This window comes from Aspergillus pseudonomiae (assembly GCF_009193645.1).
Source record: "Aspergillus pseudonomiae strain CBS 119388 unplaced genomic scaffold BDV37scaffold_111, whole genome shotgun sequence".
NCBI classification, from domain to species: domain Eukaryota; kingdom Fungi; phylum Ascomycota; class Eurotiomycetes; order Eurotiales; family Aspergillaceae; genus Aspergillus; species Aspergillus pseudonomiae.
Window position 1 is genome coordinate 1 of NW_022476103.1, and position 18,270 is coordinate 18,270.

Here is an 18,270-nt window from a genome sequence, read left to right on the forward strand (position 1 = left end):
CCCCCCCCCAACTCTCACGCCATGCGGTCCCTCTCGCCCGTGCTCGCCTCCCTGGCGAACGTATTCAGAATCCCTATCTCGCAGACATCGACACGGCCGTCCGTGACCCGCATGTGCAATGAAGCCCTGCTGAAGAAATCGACCAGCGGCCCCGTCACCTCCGCCGTCCAGGCCCCGGCCGCAAGATCATTCTCGACCACCAACGCCTTGCTCAAGAGGAAGGGCAATGGTCCTCGCGGAGATCGCCGAGTTAGTATGTATATCCCATCCATTGTTATCCCCAATTGGGATCTTGAAGTCATCGGTCGTGTGATGACATTGAGGATCACCGCAATGGACAAGTAAAGGAAAAAAAAGCCTAACTAAGGCCATTGTAGCTCTGATCCGTTATTTCCTGCACCACCCCAAGACGCCTCGTCCCCTCCGTTTCTCCCGGACTCGCTATCTCCGCCATTGGACCATCCACCGTGCCTGGCAACTGTTCCAGGCGCAGCAGCGCCGCTCCGAGCAGCTGGAGCTTCAGCGCCAGTGGCAGGCGATGAACGCCGCGTGTGAGGAGCTCCGGACTGGAGCGGGAGATGGAGGCAAGCTGTTCCGGAAGTCGATGAACAAGCGCGGTGTTTTTAGAGATCTGTTCCCGATTGAGTATGGTCGGTTGCAGACTGAAGCGCCGAGTCAGGAGGGCTGGAACCATGAATGGAAGAGGATGGAGAAGAAATGAACTGAAGGGGAGGGTTAGTGTGCATTTATTCCAGGAGGGAGATCTACGCTGAGCTTTGGTGTCTCTTGTTTATTATATCTATTGCGGGGTATGAAGATATTCTTGTTGGCATGTACTGTACCATAACATTGTTCAATATTTGTTCTTTCTTTGAGATGACGCGTGTGGTGTATAGGATATGCTCTGTCGAGTATCTGGTCTACGGGCCGGGTAGGGAAGTAATTTTGAGAGTCGAGAGTTGTTAAAGACATATATTGCAGGTTGACAGCTATTGGTAGTATCAAGATGGCTGACAGTAAAGCAGGAAATATCAATCGCTAAAGATAGAAAATGTGCTAGGTAGTGTGAAGACATGGGACAGAAGAGAAGAAAAAAGGGAGAGACAGCATTCATAACGAAGCGGAAAACATGCGCCAAAAGGCTAGGTATCATACCAAAGGAGAGACTGCGGAGTGCACTCGAGTATAAAGGAAAGTCACAAAGTATGTACTCCGGAAACAAGTCAACATGTGTCGTGTCTTTAAAAAAAAAAAAGAAGAAAGAAAAGCCCATACGACGAATGAGTTATGTGCGACGAACGCAAGTCAGAAGGTGTTGTGTCAAATCGGGCAAAAGTGAAAAAGGCCACCCAAACGCCGGTAATGCAAAAGATGTCGATCAACATTCATCGAAGATTTTACCCTCCCTTTTGGTAATCCAATCTAAGAAACTCGACGGAACGCGTGGGCCAGGCTGAGTCCGTTAGGCATATTGATAATGCCAGGACGGCGTGATTATCTCCGTTGCTGCTGGCAGACCCTTGAGCCGAACCCCCTTAGTCGACATATATAACACAAGCCATGGATGTTGCATCATAGCACGATGCAGCATGAGCTTTTACGCTTCTCGAACGTGAGAAGAGCAGCACGTGTAGCAGCTTCAAAGACGTCGTCAACCCCCTCCCCGGTCAAGGAGGAGCATTCCAAGTACTTTCTAGCGCCGATTTGAGTCGAAATGTCACTTCCTTCCTTCGATGTGACGAATTTTAGGGACTTCTTTCTCATCTCCTCAATTGCGAGAGGGTCTTCCCGGAGATCTTTCTTCAAGCCAACTAGGATTATCGGCACACCTGGGCACCGCTCATTGGCCTCCTCGATCCACTGCAGTTGAATTAGGTAAATCTGGTCCAGTAAGTGGCGGGGAAAGTGAGGCACCAACCTTGTGCTTGACGTTCTCCAAGGAATCCGGAGTATCCACCGAGAACCCGATCAGAATCACATGCGCTTTGGAATATGCTAGCGGACGCAACCGTTCATAGTCTTCTTGGCCAGCCGTATCCCATAATGCTAATTGTACCGACCGGCCATCAACTCTGCAATCCGTCACATAATTCTCGAAAACCGTGGGGACCTGGATCAACACGCGCAACAGTCAGACCATGCACTAGGCAGACACCATAATTGAGAGGGCACAGGGTTACGGACATAATGCTGTCAAACAAACTCAACAGTTAGCTTGTGTCTTATGCACTCTTATCGGACTTGATGTAATCCAGGCAGTACTTACAGTCGGAAAATAACCAAGGGTGAAGACACTCAGCAAACTAGTTTTCCCACAAGCACCATCTCCAATAATCACCAACTTCCTATGGTAATTTTCAAATCAGCATCATAATGAACGGAAGCAGGATTGAACGCAAGCTCCAGTTTCAATTTCCGAGCCACGAGAGGGGACACAGTAGAAGTGACTATCTTGAGAGCGCATGAAAGGAGTAGAACTCCGGTAAAAAAAAAAAAAAAAAAAATAGCAATGAATAGTCGGACGTTTTCGACCCACTTCGCCGATGCAGACATTGTCGCACATACCTTCGCATAACATTGTCATTTTGTTGTTGGGCCATTTTCTACGTGGGCTGACACTTCGTTATCCCTTCGTCAAGACAACACGGGGGTGCTGAACGAAGGGGGACAAAGAACGCGACCTGAGTGGAGGGTGGGCGTTGATATGCCCTGGTCGGAGCTTTGGACTTTCAGGTACCAGCTGTAGTAAATCACTGGGGGTGGAAGACTTGACGGGTGGTGTTCTTTGATAGCAGCCTAGGAAAAAGAGGGGGACAATAAATTGTTGCGGAATCCCCTCCGAACCAGGTAACTAGTCGTAACTAAGTGGAATGATGATTGAAGATGATGGGCGTTTTGGGGAGGGAAAAAAAGACGAGTAGTTAGTCGGTGGTTCTGGAAGGCGGTCGAGGTGAGGCTGAGGAGACTAAAAAAGGTTCAATTAGATTGATCGGCCACACATTTTGGGGGAGGGGAAAAGAAAGGAAAGAAAGGATGTTTGGTCTGGGTTCTGCCAGTGTCAAGAAATTCAATCCAATTGTACGCAAGTATGGGTACTGAACCTGGAATGGGAAGATCCGCTTTAATTACACTTACACGGGACTTGACAGGGAGCCACTTCGGTCTGATTGGTGCCTGGCTCCCTTTTCCTTACGGGTAACAGTACCGATTCAGGCCCGGAGAAACACGAACAATATAATTGGTAAAGAACGAAAACAATTGAGTGAAGTAGGGGGAAAGAAATAAGTATAATGACAATACATATACACTCACTCACTTTCGAAGAGTCCAAGTTTAAATAAACCGGGACCATGGAAGCCCGAGAAGTTAGAACCAGTCACTGATATTAATAGCTATCGTCCATCGTCCATAATCAACGCAAAGGATGAGATCGGCCGATGGGTGCCGCAGCTGAAAGGCAAAGCCAAGGTCAATCCACTTGTTACTAAGGTTAGAGGTTTGTCTCAGACATCGACCGGCTAGACGTTCATAATTACCGTATAGTCGCTGTCACTATTCCCTTTCAGTGGAGGAATGCGCTGCGACAGCCGACAGGAGGGGGACTTCGGATCCAGTTAATAATAGACCGAAGGAATCCTGTCTTGCATTTCCCCGGAGTTGCCGAAACTATTTCATGTTATCACCATCTTGAATCTTCTTCTTCTTGGTCTTCCGCCGTATATACTTCAGTTATCTTCAAGATCAGCCGTGGTTTTTCTACAACGGTCGACGGCATATCGCTGAACCTAATAATTTGGATCAGGAACTAACTTCCCCACCGAGTTGTAACGTTCAAACAAATTTAATTTTGAAGAATATTAAATAAAATCCATAATCATAAAAGAAAAAAAAAAGGTACTATCCGGACATGGGTTCTAGCCCTGTAACTCATATCGGTCAATGTACTCTAGTTGTAAAAGACGTAGAATCCCGGTATTATATAATCTTAGCTAATGATTGCAAACCAATAGAAAAGAAAAGAAAAGAAAGGGCTCCATACTTCGAGTTGAATAAGGGTGTTGATGACGCTGATGAGCATGGACATCACATGATGGACAGCTTGTGGTCTACCGCCCGGCAGACTGACCACATGGAATCCTGATAAATGGCCTACCATTTAATGCCCGATTTCTCAGGCCATCAACCTCGCTTGCGGCGGCTATCCTTTTGCGGCCAGCGGCACGGCAACCATCCAGAGCCCAAAGTCCGGCGTCAAGATCCACCATCCGAATCTACGCTCATCATCTTGAACCAATTTCACTATCCCGCTTTGGCTGCGCTTGTTCGCCGACGACCAGCGTAGTTCTTGTCCGTTTCCCTCCTTGATCCCCTAAGTTTCTCCGGCCACATTGGCCCCCCTCTCCGCTCGCCCTTGACGCCTGGGCCCCCTCGCCGTGCGGCTCGGGTCCTTTCCACCCCTCTCCGCCCTCATTCCCCGTGTGTCGGCCTGGCGTCTGACCTTGACGAACCTTTGCTCTCCACCCGCCACTCGTTTACTCCCACCAGAACACTCAGACTTGGAGCTCGATTGTCCCCTTTTGTTCCCCCCACCGGAAATAAGCAGCTCGGACTCGTTTGAGAGAGATTGCTGGTGAACTGTTGAGTGGTCACTGGCGATTATATAAGCCATTCTTCCTCTGACCAGTTCGCGCAACGTTTAGCATGGTGGCTGGGCTGGAAGAACGCTAGAAGACCTTCCGCCATCTGTCTAGACCTACAAAAGACAACATATGATCCCATGGCTCCCCCACGTCCTCCCCGATCTCCTCCTAGCTCCACAATGTCAGATCATATGTCGAGTGCACCTCCACGCCCCACCAATGGCGACATTCACACTCCGAATGCAAACCTTCCCCCATCGTCGATAGATACGAAGCCTATGACAGTGAACCGCAAGAAACAGAAACGCCGCCAGAAGCAGGCCGCTCGTTTGGCCGCGGAGCGCCAGTCAGAAAATGGAGTCGTACCCCCGGATGCCGCAGACCGAAACGGCCTCGGTCCCGCTGGGCCAGGAAGTCACATATCCGAAGAACTGGACATCGATCACTCTGTGAATGGAGACGCGTATCACGATGATGAACTAGACGCTTTCAGCGCGCATCACGATTTCCAGCCGGACACGAACGGGCCCGATGATCAGAAATCGACGAGTCGAAAATCAAAAAAGAAAAAGGGAAAGAAAAACCGTGCCAACTCGCAAACTCTTGGTGATGAAAGTCCCACTCCACTATCAACCCCCTCCGTTTGCATGACACACCCTCTTCCCCCTCCTCTCCCCCCGCATCTGGGCCCGCGCACAATTGTCAAACCGTCCAAAGATCGCAGCATATGGAACACCTCCACGCAAGAAGAACGTGAGAATATCAAAACATTCTGGCTCGAGTTAGGCGAGGAGGAACGAAGACAGCTAGTCAAAGTGGAAAAAGATGCGGTATTAAAGAAGATGAAGGAACAACAAAAACATTCGTGCAGCTGCACCGTATGTGGAAGGAAGAGGACGGCGATTGAAGAAGAGCTGGAGGTGCTGTACGATGCCTATTATGAAGAGCTAGAACAATACGCCAACAACAATCAAGGGTCGTTCGAGAAAGGCGCACCGATTGTCCCCCCGCCCCGGCTCTATCAACCACCGCTGCGATCGCCCGGCCAACATACTCGGACACATGGTCAATACCACCCCTCACGAGGTCGCATTCACGAGCTACCTGAGGATGATGATGAGGATTTGGAGGACGATTACGACGAGGATGATGAGGACGATGAACCGTACAGTGATGATGATTTCGAAGACGAAGAAACGCGTGCAGCTCGTGCAGATTTCTTTGCCTTTGGGAACAGTTTAACTGTCAAAGGTAAGACAAAATCGCTGCCTATAAATGTTCCCCCCCTCCCCCCCCCTTTGTTCTTTTTTTTTTTTTTTTTTTTTTCTAGTTTTTTTTTTTTTTTTTTTTTTTTTTTTTTGTTGGCTCAGACGGAATTCTCACAGTTGCAGACGATCTCTTAAAGAATGACGGGAAGCATTTTATCGATATGATGGAACAACTGGCCGAACGTCGAATGCAACGAGAGGAAGATACGCAGTACGGAATAGCCGCAGCACATCAGTCCCTCCATAGCGGTCATAATCATGGTCCTTATGACGACGAGGATTATGATGACGAAGAGGACGACGACTACGATAGTCAAGAGGAAGAAGACTACGAGGAGGACGAGATGGTCTGTCCTGGAGTCAACTATTTCCCCGACAACATGTTGCAGTGCAAGCTGACACATTGTTCTCAGGATGCTATGACGGAGGAGCAACGGATGGAGGAAGGCCGGCGAATGTTCCAAATTTTTGCAGCTCGAATGTTCGAACAGCGTGTATTGACTGCCTACCGAGAGAAGGTTGCTGAGCAACGTCAGCAGAAGCTGATTGAAGAGCTCATGGAGGAGCAAACCCGCAACGAACAGCGAAATGCCAAGAAAGCTCGAGAAGCGGAGAAGAGGAAAGAGAAGAAACGTCTTCAGAAACAAGCCAAAGACGAGGAAAAGGCCCGAAGGGAAGCTGAGAAGGCCGCAGAGGAAGCCGCAGCCAAAGCTGAGCATGAGAGGAAGTTAGAGGAACAGAAGAAGAAGCGAGAAGAGCAACGGAAGAAGCGAGAAGCCGAGCGGAAGGCCCAGGAGGAGGAGCGCGCGCGAAAAGAAGCAGAGAAACAACGGCGGCTGCGCGAAGAAAGAGAACGACAAGCGGATGCGGAACGAAAACAACGGGAGCAGAAGGAGCAGGAGAAGAGACGGCGTGAAGAGACCCGGAGAAAGGAGCGGGAGGAACGTGAGGCGCGAGAGAAGAAGGCGAAAGAGGAGCGCGAGCGCAAGGTTCGTGAAGAGCAAGCAAAGAAGGCTGGGCAAGAAACTCAAGAGCGCAAACGTTCATCGCAACAAGGACCGGTACCTATTGCATCAACTATGCACTTTCCAGGACTTCCAGGTCACCTTCAGTCTCCGCACTACCAATCTGCTACACCAATTGTACCTAAGGCGCCTACTCCTGTCAAGCCCCGTCAACCATCCCAGCAAGGCTCTCACACATCTTCCCCACGGTCTCAACCGGCCAGCACCGAACCGTCACAAGTGTCCATCTCTCCACGGTCGATGGCGCCATCCCAGTCGTCCGGAGCCTCGAGTGTAACCTCCAAACAAGGTTACGCTCATCAACCGATGCTTCATCATCCCCAACCCTCAACACCACTGTCGCCACTTGGATCGATAGGGAGGTCTTTCCCTCCCGGATTCTCGAATGGACTACCACCAAACCCCCCTGGTTTGGCTGGGATTGTCCCTCGACCGCCAATCGGCCATGAGTTGCCCACGTACCCACCGCATTCTACGCCTCTCATGAGTCAACTACGAGGATTTACTGCACCTAACGGAATTCCTGTGCCTCCCCCGGGTATAAATGGAGCCCGTCCGATACCCCCTGGACGAGGGTTTCCGCTTGATCCAGGACACAGCCTTGCATTCCATTCTCAACAGCCACTATCAGGACCATTCGCTACACAGCCAGGTGGTTTAGCACACGGACATACTAGACAGCCCTCAGGCTCATTTGAGAGGTCTCCCCTCGATAGTCATGCTCAACCGTTCTCTATCTCCCGACCGAGCCCCATCAAGCGTCCATCCAGTACTCAGCAAGAGCAGGGTGAACCTAATCACGCTATGCAGCGTCATATGGACAGCTTGAGTGCCCAACTGGGTAGCAGTGCCCTTCTTGACGATACTGACATTCCTTTCACATCGAACTTGTCACAGTCACTCCCTGGTGCAACCGCCCCGGGGGCTCTACCAGGACCAGCACGAGCCAGCTTTGCAGCGCCCTCGTTGTTCCCAGACCCTCTTAGTGGTAAGTCTAACTATCGACATAATAGCCCACGATGAACTCAGTAGCAGGGGGCACTAACACTCCCACAGCACCGAAACACACAAATTTCCCTATCAATCCTGGTGTAGGCGGCAGCACGTGGGGAGCACAACTCCCTTTCGGGGCTTCTGCTTTCCCCGGCGCCTCGACATGGGGAACTGTTCACGGTCAGTAGCATAGGCCAGCGACCTTATTATGTTTCCACTGCTAACGGTAATCTCAGGGGGCGGTTGGTCGAACAATGCGTTCGGGTCCGGAGGTCATCATCGTGCGCACACGTCGCGACCTGTTGCTATCCGGCTATTGGTGATCCAAGCCTGTAAACAACTAAACACCATGAGTCCCTCCAAGGGGGCAGCTGGTTACCATGACGTGAACCACGTTCTTCGCCAGGTTGACCAGCTCCGGCCTCCAAACGAGCCCTCCATCTCGCTCAAAGAGATGCTCGACATCTGCGACACGGAAGGCAACACACAAAACGGCGGGGGCTCATTCTTAATCAAGAACGACGAGACCGGCGAATACGTCAAGTTCGAGTCAGATACCAACAGCACAGCCTCAGGCCACAGAGGCAGCATTGTACCCGGTGAAATCGGCAGTCCTGTTCCAAGCAGTAGCATACCAGCATTCGGCGGCATCGGCAGCACACCATCAGTGCTACGACAATTTTCTTCTCCACCCACGGGGTTCTAGGCGTTAGCGGGGCTTTATCACTCACACACAGCATTCGATTCTATCTACCACTGGAAATGGGGAATCTTTGTTCTTTTTATCTTTTGCTTTTTACTTTTTACTACTTGCGATTTGGGAATGATTGATCGCTGAAATGCCCCCTCTGTCCAAGCGTCATGTCATGTGTTCCACGTCTTTATCATACGGTTTCCCACTTGATGGTCTCGCTTTCTTTCTTCTCTTGTTCCTTTTTTTTTTTTTTTTTTTTTTTTTTTTTTTTTTTTTTTTTTTTTTTTTTTTTTTTTTTTTTTTTTTTTTTTCTACCTGTTCGAGTTAATCCTCGCGCACGGGCATTATCATGTCTTGTATGGCTTTATTGCAGAGATTCCCATGGAGCAAACGTCCCTCCGTGTCAAACAATTGCACGATCGATTTGATCTCACCATGCTTGTTCTCGTCATAGTTGCTAGTAGACTACTGTAATGAGATATCCGCATCGGAAGAGCTTGAACAAGTTACTACAAAGTGAACTACTACCGTGGTCACATGGCATATCAACCCTCTCCGTCACTCATTGGTCAAATTTTTTTTTCTTGCGTAACCGGTCAAATTCTATTATGACAATAATAAAAAGTGAATATTGGGTATGATAGTCTGACGAACGACAACAGATGATGATACACCTATACGATCGTATCACAAAAATAGCAGGTTGTGAATTAGAAGAGAGAGGGCAAGGGAATCTTACAGGTTTTGCATGCTAGGAGACACGGAAAATAGGCGGACAGGTATTTCATCAGGGGGAAAAGGAAACTTCAAATGGAACAAAGATCGAGAAGAAAAAATGTATACACGCATCATGTCATACAATCATTCTCACTGCTTAGCCTCCGTCACAACACCTTCATACTCTCTTGACCGGATGTAGTCCAGTGTGCGCTCGAAGTGGCGTCTGGGACCCTCCAAGCTGGGGTTTGGCTCATCCTCGTCCGTTTGCAGGTTAGAGTGGATGAGCTCGATAAGGCCGTTGAGATATTTGGTGGTTACGGTTTCGTTCTGTTGGTCGAAGTAGTAGACGTAGCGGTTGAGGATCTCGACGAAGAGTTCGACGGACACGGCGGTGTCCATGCAGGCGTCTGCAACGCGGAGAGCACGTTGGAGACATTCAAGAACGCGCTTGCCGTCGCGGTAGAGCTGTTGACCAGTTAGCCTTTTGATAGAGGAAAAATAGGGTTGTCTGGGGCGGAAACGTACGTTCTTGGGATCTTCATCGTTTCGTTGTGGGTTTTCGACAACCCACCAGAGGTGGCTGGCCAGGTACACCGCTCGGCATTGATCGGGTTTCTTGAGCAACTTGCTGCCGTGCAGGGCGGCCTTAGTGATGAGCGTGTCGTAGTTCTCTTTAGAGAATCCCCGGGAACCATGGAGAGCGCCAGCAATAATGCAGACCGCCTGGAACTGAGCACGGGAATCACTGATGGAGTCCTCATAGATGGTAAAAGCTTGTGCGAAGAACTCGTAACTAAACTCCTCAAAGCCTGTCTGGTCGGCCACTTCACCGCACATTACGAATAGACGTAATGCCAGATCAGCACATCCGGGGTTCACACGTTGATAAAGGTTGTTGACACATTGGTGCATGAAGCGGTAGAGCGCCGACGACTGCGACTGCCAGTTGTCATCATAATGCTCGCGGGACTTCAGCTTACGCGCCAGCCGTATCGAAGCAGTGATGAGGGCTGGAGTCGTGTAGCGGATACGCTCGTTACCATCGGCATAGGCTTTACGAGTTGCTTGAAGTAGCTATCAACAAGTTAGCTAGGGCAAAGGGAACAAGTGTGATCTGAACTTCGGCCATGTTACCTTCAATTGGGTATCATTTTCTGGAGCTTGGATCAAGTGGATTAACCGCCCAAGCCACCCTTGTTCCTCGATGGTCTCATCAGTCTCACCTCGGCGCTGGGCTTGCAAGCCAAGTCCCATAGCTTGTTGTGTTCCTTCCTTGATCAAGACTCTCAACGCTTGTAATACACGGTCCAAGTTCTCGGTAGTGGTGATAAGCGTCCGATTCTTCAGCAGGCTGCGGGCGATCTCACCCGCAACAGACCGCCGCGTAGTATAAGACTGCGCTGTCAAGAGGGGAAGATAGTGTGGCAGAGCCAATGCAGTGAAGATCGAGACGTATGAGCGCAGAGGAGCGACGAGAAGATTTAAAAGGTTCTGCTGTGTCGGAGCAGAGTGCAGATCTGCGTGATCAGCATACTCTGCAGTCTCGCGGGTAGCGAAATCGAGAATCTGGTCGACGTATTCTAGCTGATTGGGGTACGTGTTCAACGCAAGATTAACGAGCGAAACCAGTAGTGCCATGGTATCTTGGATGGGGAGGCCACGCGATTTGATGAGGTTGACCACCTGCCCGTAAAATACATCGTAAAGCTTGACGTCTGTCGGGACTCCAGCCTTTTCATCTTTGTCGCCATTTGTGCTGGGGCTGGGCTCTGCCTCTGCTTCCTTTGCAGTTGCGGCCTCATCCGACTCCTTTGGCGTCTGCTCAACGCCGTTCTCCTGGGCAGCGTTCGCTTCGGCTTCGGCCTCAGCAGGTGTTTCCTTCTTGGACTCCTCTGCGAGTTTCAGGTTTTCGAGGAGTTTAGTAACCGCTTCTTCTTCGTTTTGCTTTCTAGATTCTGGATCAGCAGACGATTCGGTCTCGCGTGCCGCATAGGACGACAAGCGGTCCATAAGACCTATCACGATCTTCTTCAAATCCACATGCGGGTTGAGCCGGGAAATTGCAGAGAGCAGCAGGTCGAGCGTATGAAGGTGGAATTCATCCGGGAAGACCTTTGTAATCACTACAGCACTATTTAGTACTCCGGCTCATCATGTAATGGCGAATGCCCCCTTACCTTCCAGCAAATATTCTTGCGCCAACACATCCCGACATTGGACAACTTGCTCGAGCAAAGCCTGCAGGATACCGGACTTGTAACCCTCCAGATCAACTAGCTGACTAAGTCGGACAACGTTGCTTCCAACCAGAAGCTCCAACTCCCGGCGCTCTTGCATTCTCTTTTCCCGTTCCCGAGAGGGGCCCTGGTGCTGCAGTCGCACCCACAGCTTGTTCATCTCCACGAAGTTGGTTAAGACAAAATTGATCGAGTCTTGCATGTTACCCTCGGGGCCATCCCCGGATCCCGTGGGTAGATGATCCCTTGCCTGTCCGGAGAGGTAGTATCGCAAGAAAAGTCCTCGGATAGGATGTTGTACGCCTCGACTCATCTCCATCATGTCCTTCATGATTTCTTTAATCGGGGCATCCTCCACGGACATGTATACAGTGCCAACAGTGATCATCAGATATAGTCGCGGAATGATGTTACCGGCATATTGGACCAGTTCATACAGGTCTGCCAAGTGGTTGACGGGGTGGTTCTCTTTCAGGTAAACGGAAAGGTGTCGCAGCGCATCGAACACAGCCATGTACAGTTCGTAGTATTGCTTCGGACCTAAGCTCGGCGTCCGTAGTTCAGAGACTAAGGTCGACCTGGACCAATTGACAAATCATGTTAGACCCTACACCAGTTGGTTCCACTGCTGCCTGGGGAGGGGGGAACGAGAGGTTAAGCTCACCCGCATTTGAGCGCATCCATTAATTTTCCCGGGGTCTCTAGGCATTTTCGCATCATTTGTGACTGCTGCCGCACCACTCCCAATGCCTCCTCAAGGAGACGGCTCTGGTCTTCGGAGGGGGGTATCGGGGTGGCCATCGTGACGGATATGGTGGGAGAGTAGAGGGGAGAGTCGGGGGGCTGAGTATCGGCGGTCAACACCTGTCAAAAATGGCAGATGAGAGGTAGAAGTGCTTCAATGGCAAGGGAGCCGATGGCAAGAGCACTTAAAGGAGAAAGGATCAGGGAAATCCTGGTCCATAGACAGGAGAGAGGGAGGAAAGATTAATCAACAACAGCCGAAGACGAGGCGCAGTTGGACTAACATGCGATCACATTCGATGGGGTCGCTGCTTGTTGTCTTATGTAAGGGAACTAACTGACGTAAGGTACCGTACGGAGTCCCCGTACGGCGGGTGCCCGTTCGAGTTTAGCGCGGTCAAGTATCATACAAGTATATGCATTCTATTCCCATCTATATACTCACTGGCAATTTCATGCCATCTAAACTATCTAAATATGACAACCCATAAAGAACTAGTCTGGTAGTTAAAGCAACGATCGAAAGAAAAAAAAGTAAACCCACCCGAGAAACAAATATGCCAAAGGAAAGACACAAAACGCCATATGCATATGTATATCATCATCACATCGAACATCATGTTCAATCATTAAAACCAAAACCCGCAAATGAGAAGGAAAGCGTGCCAGTGGTCATCCGTCATTTTCATCAATCTTTTCATATCGTACCCGTCATTTCATTGTTCACTTTGCTTATCTTATAAGCGATGAGGTAGCCAATCATTCTGGCCAAGAGACGCAATCTGTCGCTCGCGCACATCCAGGCCTATTTTGTATTCTGCATCGGCCTTAAGCGTCAAGCAATGTACCGTTCGAGCTCCTCTTCACCACAGCATGGCTGTCATGAACGCGGGTGGAGTTGAGGGCATCCCGGAGGTAAAGAACAGCACGGTCAGTGATGTGCAAGTTGCGAGCCCTGATGCGGGAGTTGGTGCTGTTGCTGCGCGTAGTGATGGCGTTGGTCTCGGTACTGTTGCTGCGAGCGACAACAGCAGACGCAGTGTTATTGGTACGGACTGCCAGACGAGAGTTGACAATGTTGCTGCGAGCACCCAGACCAGTAGCAGTACCATTGCCCCTAGCGGCAATCTTGGACTCTGTGCTGTTTCCACGGGCAGTTAAGATGGCAGTACTGTTGCTTCGAGCGTTAAGGTGAGACACGGTGCCATTATGACGAGCAGTAAGATCATGAACATCAGTGCTGTTGGTAGAGGAAGACCTCCGGAATCTCCGAGCAGTTGCGTTCAGTCCTCGAGCCACGATCGGGGTCCCTCCGCTGGGAATGCCAGTTGACAATGGCCCAACGCTCCATGATGAGGGAGAAGGGGTACTGGAAGGGGATGACGATGGAGTGTGGGTGATAGTAATTGTCACCGGGGGCTGTGGAGGAGAGCCAACAGTAATGGTTTCGACGACGGGGGTCGGTTCGGCACTAGATAGACCGCCAACATTCACAACCGAATATTGACCGTCCCTGCGCGCGAGGGTGTCATTTGCCCTAAGACGGAGGAGAGGAACTGCATGAGCACCAAGCGAAGAGAGGACTAAGAGCAATGTAGAGGTATGCATATTGAAGGGATTGGGAACGCGGCGGAGTTGTAACAGTGACAAGAGAAAGCAAGGATTAGATTAGCAGTTCTCTATAGAATGAAGAATGAGAATAGTACAGAGGATAATGCCCCAGATAAACTAGACAAGAGGAATATATCAACCCTGAGAAGAGGAGGGGTGGTCACTAATTTATGATTAGCAACTAGATAGAAAAGCCGGTACTCCGTAGTCTAGAAGAGACTAAAAGCACTCAATTGATTTAGTCAATATCAAAAATTCATCATCGGACGGCAGAGAGACCCATCGGATGGGGTAATATGCAGGCTGGTGCATCCGCGATGGCCGAGGCGACAGCCGTCAAAGGAGGCTGGGAGACCCTCGTCCACCCACGAGGGACCGCCAGCCACATTAATTTTAGAGACGATCGACGTCCACGCAATCACTATCATTTCCATGATGTATGTCCGATGTTTATTTTTATTCGGCAGAAGTCTGGTGTGGCTCTGCAGCCCTTCGAGTTAGGCAGACAGGATTCACATGGAGGTACGTACGGTACATACTTCGGTGTACACGACGAGATAAAATAAGAAACACCTTTTTTTTTGCCCTGATTCAGTGCCAAGACTTCTTTAGCTGCGGCATCTGTGGCTGGAGAGCCCCACTTGCCGCCTGTGGCGTCGAGCAACGGGCAACGGCCAGAAGTTAATTTACTCTTTGTACAGTATTTTCATTCATCATTATGCGCTTATGCATGATGCAGAATAGTTTAGAAAATGAGATTGATGCATCACGCTCAACACGCAATGGCCAAGACACGCAGTACATGATCGTAGTGGGAGCAACGTCAAGGCCAACGTCAGCATGTCCTTATATTTCTCCGACGATGCTCGAGTTTAGTATCCGACTGTTGGCGACCCGAGGGTTCGCATATTGCTAACTGTACTCCGGACTGGCCGGACACATGATCTTCTTGAATTCTTGGGTTCGCCGAGGCGCTCTCGGCGAGTTGTGCTCCCTTACTCCGGAGTACAGTTATCATGAGACCTACTATGTAATTGGAATGTCGAAATCCCGGTATACGTAAGTTGCGATCAATGTTCGGGTTTAACCGTATGCAACTTGCATGTCACTTGGACCCTGAAAGGGTCTTCGGAATGAACCCTAAGTTTCTGACATGTCCTATCCAGCTCGTCTGATCTACCAAGAGATCCGCAGGATCTATCGAGTCCTGCAACTCTATTTACACACACACCGTCTAATTATAGCTCTAGGATTATCGACTGACTTTTGAAGTACTCAATTATGCAGGAAAACTATGCACGAACAGAGAACCCCATCGACCATGCAGGACATACGTAATAAGACTAGCGGTCATGAACCTCGATCATTATAACAACAGTCGTTTTCAGAGTAAGATAGGGAGAACAACAGCTATGTAAAAAAGTGGTTACGTAGCCAGATCCTCGACTCGAATCAGCCCGCAGCCCATACCAGCACTAGCCCACCCTGCGCATGCCTGGTTTGGATTCCAAGAGAGTGCGGTGACATGCGTTCCCTCTTCATAGATTGTGATCGTCATAACCCCGTTCACCATCTTGCGATCACCCATCATGTTCCGTAGTAGGCTGATGCTCTCAGCGCGGTAGCCATCGTGAAATCTACTGATACCCGAACCGCTTGCGTCGTCACCACGCGCCCACTCGTGCGTAAACCAGGTCTGTTGCCATTGCTTTTCTTTGACGTGCAGCAATCGCCGTAAGGGATTCGTCGCGACTACCGCACCGCTGGTGCACCCGTACATGACGCTGGGATGCCAGACGCTGCATGGGGACAGCGAAGAGACTGTGCTAGGGAACCGAGCTACTGCCGTCGTAGTATAGAATCGTCGCACAGCTAGCAGTCGGGCGAAGTCGTTCTCGTCGCTGGAGAGAAAAGAGTGTAGCAAAGGAGAGTATGTTAAGTACGGTGACCCCACTCGCATACGGTTAGAGTCCACCATGTCTTTTTGCGGGTCTAACACCGACCAGAGCCGTGTCTCTCCGTCCATGGACGTGGTCGCTATTAGATGGGCATTTGTTGGATAAGCCGACGCTAGATTAAGAACGTATGTAGAATGGATTGGTTGGTAGAAATAAGGGAAAGGGTTTGGTGGAGAATTCGGCGAAGGCACAATGCTCCAAATAGCGACGAACCCGTTGGCACAGCCAACAGCGACATCACTCGGAGAGAGCCATGTTAAACATGTACACAAAGTCGATGGTGGCTTTGCTTCGAAGACTGGAGACTGTACTACGTCTATCGGACAATGTTAATATGATATAGGGGTCCTGCTAACACTCGCACCAAAACTTACAGTACTCAGCCTGATTGGGGTCGCCGCTAAGCTTGATATCAAGGACTCTCAAATATCCATCTCCCCATATACCAGCAAGAAGCCCGACAGATTGCAGGGCGTCATCATCATCCTCTTCCCGAGGGTCTCGACTCATTGGGCACCAGGCCATTCGTCTTAGATCGCCCCAATTAGTGCATAGGGCCAGTCGTAGTTTTGGTTCAAAGTTCATATCAATGTGTTTTGTAAGAGACTCCTCCCTCTCGGCCTTGAACATCCAAAGCTGCAAGGCACATGGATACGGAGGGGAGGGTCTAAACGCTCGGGCACCACGGTCCTTGAACGGGTCCGGATACGCTTGTTTCTCTTCTTTTGATATCGGTGTCGAAACAGCCAGATACTGGGTGAGGCCGGGTTGATTTGGAGCCCAAGCCATACACTGAACCTTCTGTCCTAGGTTGATAATCCATCCTTCACGCTTCTTTCGAGTTCGACCGGTAGAGTCTTCCTGTGCAGAAGCTTTACTTTTAGACTTGCCTCCAGTGGCAGGCTTTGCTTTCTCTCGAGCCTTAACCTCCCCAAAAGCATCTCCAAAATTGAAAGACTCATGCTGTCCTAACGTGAACACCTTCTGATCATTAACGGGCCCAATCAGCACTGTATGCTTCTTCTCCCTAGCCTTCGGTATGAACTTCCGGAAAGCTTCTTTCTCAGAGATTGACTCCAGACGCTGGCGCTTCCTAAACCTCCCTCCCACATCATCATCGTAATACCAATCCCACCCTTGCGTCCTCTCCCTCTCCATCTCCTCCGGCTCAACACCAAAAGTCGGCCCAAAGCCACAATCCGGCACATCCGGTGCCTCATTCAGCGAAGCACGAGTCGGAAACCCAGAATCAAGGCCCATAGACCACCGCTGCCGCGCATAAACAATAGACAACAGATCCTTCTCATCAGTGCCAAAAGTGATCGTCATATGGAGCATCTTGCCCATATGCTCCATCGAGCTATGAGTGCCACGCGAATGCAACTCATCCTTCGACAGCATAGCCAGGTCATTCCCAAGCCGTTTTCTCTGGAGTTTCGGCCGAGCCACAACGGCCTTCTGGGCTCCGCGCCCGCCGTCAGAGGCAGCATCCTCTTCCTCGGCTTCTTCTTCGTCGTCGTCATTTTCGCCCGCTACCTCCTCCTCGGACCCCTCGTCTTCATCCTCTTCCTCTTCCTCTTGCTCCTCATTCGCCTGGAACTCCTCGTCCGATGACTCGTCGCTGACAGGCTCTTTCCCCCCCTTGCGCGCCTTGGACCCCCCGTCCGACTCGTCGCTCACGCCTGCGGCCTCAAAGGGGTCATTCGTGTATTTTGTCCGACCGCCCGTGAAGCGGGTGGATCTGCGTGCGCGCGGCATTTCGTTCAAGTCACTCTCACGTCAAAGATACGTCGGGAAAGCGAGCTCGTAGAGAGATAAAATAAATAACCGATATCAACTATCTGAGGAAAGGGTCATGTCCGGATCGAACAAACAACCCACAACAAGCTAGCTCCACAGTCCTACTTGCTCAAACAGCCAATATGATCAGAGTCTGCCATGAGAACAGAGTCCACATTCATTCAGTGGTACGAGCCGGACATCCATCCGTTCATACTCTTGAAGTTTGCGGATTGTCTTGGCGGATCTGGACTGTGTACGTAATTTTACGTGGGTTTTTTTTTGGGGGGGCATCCGGTACGCTGGTGGAACGGGGGGGGAAAATTACCGTGCCGCTTTTGGGTTAATAACTTTGTATGTTCAAGTTTTGTACATAGTATACCAATGTACTGTATGTTATACCAAATCGGGGAATTTCTGGGTATTGGTTGATTGTTGGTGAGATTTGTGTCTTCGATGAGGATAGATATGTTTGTATCTCTTGGTTTGAGTGTGAGAGTTATATTGAGGGAATTGGAAAACATTGCTGCTGCTCAATATCACAGGCATGGGAGCAGCTTTCGACCCCACCTCTTCCTCGGTGGGCCGCTATCACTATGCA

At 50.2% G+C, this 18,270-nt stretch overlaps 7 protein-coding genes across 7 annotated transcripts; 3 read left to right on the plus strand and 4 right to left on the minus strand.

Moving 5' to 3' along the window:
- BDV37DRAFT_262328 (mitochondrial 54S ribosomal protein mL40) lies at window positions 1-945 on the plus strand. The gene is made up of 2 exons (XM_032083409.1): window positions 1-253; window positions 378-945. Exons 1-2 carry the CDS (start codon window positions 22-24, stop codon window positions 719-721), a joined length of 576 nt encoding a protein of 191 aa, XP_031936086.1. The 5' UTR covers window positions 1-21; the 3' UTR covers window positions 722-945.
- Window positions 946-1,422: 477 nt separating this feature from the next.
- rho2 (putative Rho GTPase Rho 2) lies at window positions 1,423-2,950 on the minus strand. The gene is made up of 5 exons (XM_032079942.1): window positions 2,566-2,950; window positions 2,267-2,345; window positions 2,185-2,190; window positions 1,919-2,110; window positions 1,423-1,860 (listed from the first exon to the last, which is right to left on the minus strand). The coding sequence occupies exons 1-5, from the start codon at window positions 2,598-2,600 to the stop codon at window positions 1,573-1,575; spliced, it is 600 nt and encodes a 199-aa protein (XP_031936087.1). The 5' UTR covers window positions 2,601-2,950; the 3' UTR covers window positions 1,423-1,572.
- A 366-nt stretch (window positions 2,951-3,316) lies between these two features.
- On the plus strand, window positions 3,317-3,918 carry BDV37DRAFT_262343 (uncharacterized protein). Its single transcript, XM_032083410.1, has 2 exons — window positions 3,317-3,477; window positions 3,537-3,918. Exons 1-2 carry the CDS (start codon window positions 3,438-3,440, stop codon window positions 3,689-3,691), a joined length of 195 nt encoding a protein of 64 aa, XP_031936088.1. The 5' UTR covers window positions 3,317-3,437; the 3' UTR covers window positions 3,692-3,918.
- Window positions 3,919-4,260: 342 nt separating this feature from the next.
- On the plus strand, window positions 4,261-8,709 carry BDV37DRAFT_20685 (putative stress response protein Nst1). Its single transcript, XM_032079936.1, has 4 exons — window positions 4,261-5,891; window positions 6,011-7,921; window positions 7,990-8,106; window positions 8,163-8,709. The coding sequence occupies exons 1-4, from the start codon at window positions 4,778-4,780 to the stop codon at window positions 8,630-8,632; spliced, it is 3,612 nt and encodes a 1,203-aa protein (XP_031936089.1). The 5' UTR covers window positions 4,261-4,777; the 3' UTR covers window positions 8,633-8,709.
- Window positions 8,710-8,926: 217 nt separating this feature from the next.
- Window positions 8,927-12,633, minus strand: BDV37DRAFT_262353 (vacuolar protein sorting-associated protein 35). Its single transcript, XM_032083411.1, has 4 exons — window positions 11,518-12,633; window positions 10,475-11,463; window positions 9,866-10,414; window positions 8,927-9,805 (listed from the first exon to the last, which is right to left on the minus strand). The coding sequence occupies exons 1-4, from the start codon at window positions 12,089-12,091 to the stop codon at window positions 9,488-9,490; spliced, it is 2,430 nt and encodes an 809-aa protein (XP_031936090.1). The 5' UTR covers window positions 12,092-12,633; the 3' UTR covers window positions 8,927-9,487.
- Window positions 12,634-12,732: 99 nt separating this feature from the next.
- BDV37DRAFT_262355 (uncharacterized protein) lies at window positions 12,733-14,124 on the minus strand. Its single transcript, XM_032083412.1, has one exon. The coding sequence runs from the start codon at window positions 13,927-13,929 to the stop codon at window positions 13,150-13,152; it is 780 nt and encodes a 259-aa protein (XP_031936091.1). The 5' UTR covers window positions 13,930-14,124; the 3' UTR covers window positions 12,733-13,149.
- A 1,234-nt stretch (window positions 14,125-15,358) lies between these two features.
- BDV37DRAFT_290845 (transcription factor TFIIIC subunit TFC6) lies at window positions 15,359-17,875 on the minus strand (the record flags this gene model as incomplete). The annotated part of the gene is made up of 2 exons (XM_032088816.1): window positions 16,265-17,875; window positions 15,359-16,206 (listed from the first exon to the last, which is right to left on the minus strand). Exons 1-2 carry the CDS (start codon window positions 17,646-17,648, stop codon window positions 15,359-15,361), a joined length of 2,232 nt encoding a protein of 743 aa, XP_031936092.1. The 5' UTR covers window positions 17,649-17,875.
- Between the last annotated feature and the right edge of the window lie 395 nt (window positions 17,876-18,270).

Excerpts from the sequence above, each read along its gene's own strand:
- BDV37DRAFT_262328 (XM_032083409.1), top strand. The coding sequence starts at position 22 with ATGCGGTCCCTCTCGCCCGTGCTCGCCTCCCTGGCGAACGTATTCAGA. Across the intron at positions 254-377 it reads TCGCGGAGATCGCCGAGTTA|CTCTGATCCGTTATTTCCTG; the intron begins GTATGTATATCC and ends AGGCCATTGTAG.
- BDV37DRAFT_262343 (XM_032083410.1), top strand. The coding sequence starts at position 3,438 with ATGGGTGCCGCAGCTGAAAGGCAAAGCCAAGGTCAATCCA. Across the intron at positions 3,478-3,536 it reads GCAAAGCCAAGGTCAATCCA|CGTATAGTCGCTGTCACTAT; the intron begins CTTGTTACTAAG and ends GTTCATAATTAC.
- rho2 (XM_032079942.1), bottom strand. The coding sequence starts at position 2,600 with ATGGCCCAACAACAAAATGACAATGTTATGCGAAG. Across the intron at positions 2,346-2,565 it reads AATGACAATGTTATGCGAAG|GAAGTTGGTGATTATTGGAG; the intron begins GTATGTGCGACA and ends AAATTACCATAG. Across the intron at positions 1,861-1,918 it reads TGGAGAACGTCAAGCACAAG|TGGATCGAGGAGGCCAATGA; the intron begins GTTGGTGCCTCA and ends ATTCAACTGCAG.
- BDV37DRAFT_262355 (XM_032083412.1), bottom strand. The coding sequence starts at position 13,929 with ATGCATACCTCTACATTGCTCTTAGTCCTCTCTTCGCTTGGTGCTCAT.
- BDV37DRAFT_20685 (XM_032079936.1), top strand. The coding sequence starts at position 4,778 with ATGGCTCCCCCACGTCCTCCCCGATCTCCTCCTAGCTCCACAATGTCA. Across the intron at positions 5,892-6,010 it reads GAACAGTTTAACTGTCAAAG|ACGGAATTCTCACAGTTGCA; the intron begins GTAAGACAAAAT and ends TTGTTGGCTCAG. Across the intron at positions 7,922-7,989 it reads GTTCCCAGACCCTCTTAGTG|CACCGAAACACACAAATTTC; the intron begins GTAAGTCTAACT and ends ACACTCCCACAG.
- BDV37DRAFT_262353 (XM_032083411.1), bottom strand. The coding sequence starts at position 12,091 with ATGGCTGTGTTCGATGCGCTGCGACACCTTTCCGTTTACCTGAAAGAG. Across the intron at positions 10,415-10,474 it reads AAAATGATACCCAATTGAAG|CTACTTCAAGCAACTCGTAA; the intron begins GTAACATGGCCG and ends ACTTGTTGATAG. Across the intron at positions 9,806-9,865 it reads ACGATGAAGATCCCAAGAAC|CTCTACCGCGACGGCAAGCG; the intron begins GTACGTTTCCGC and ends ACTGGTCAACAG.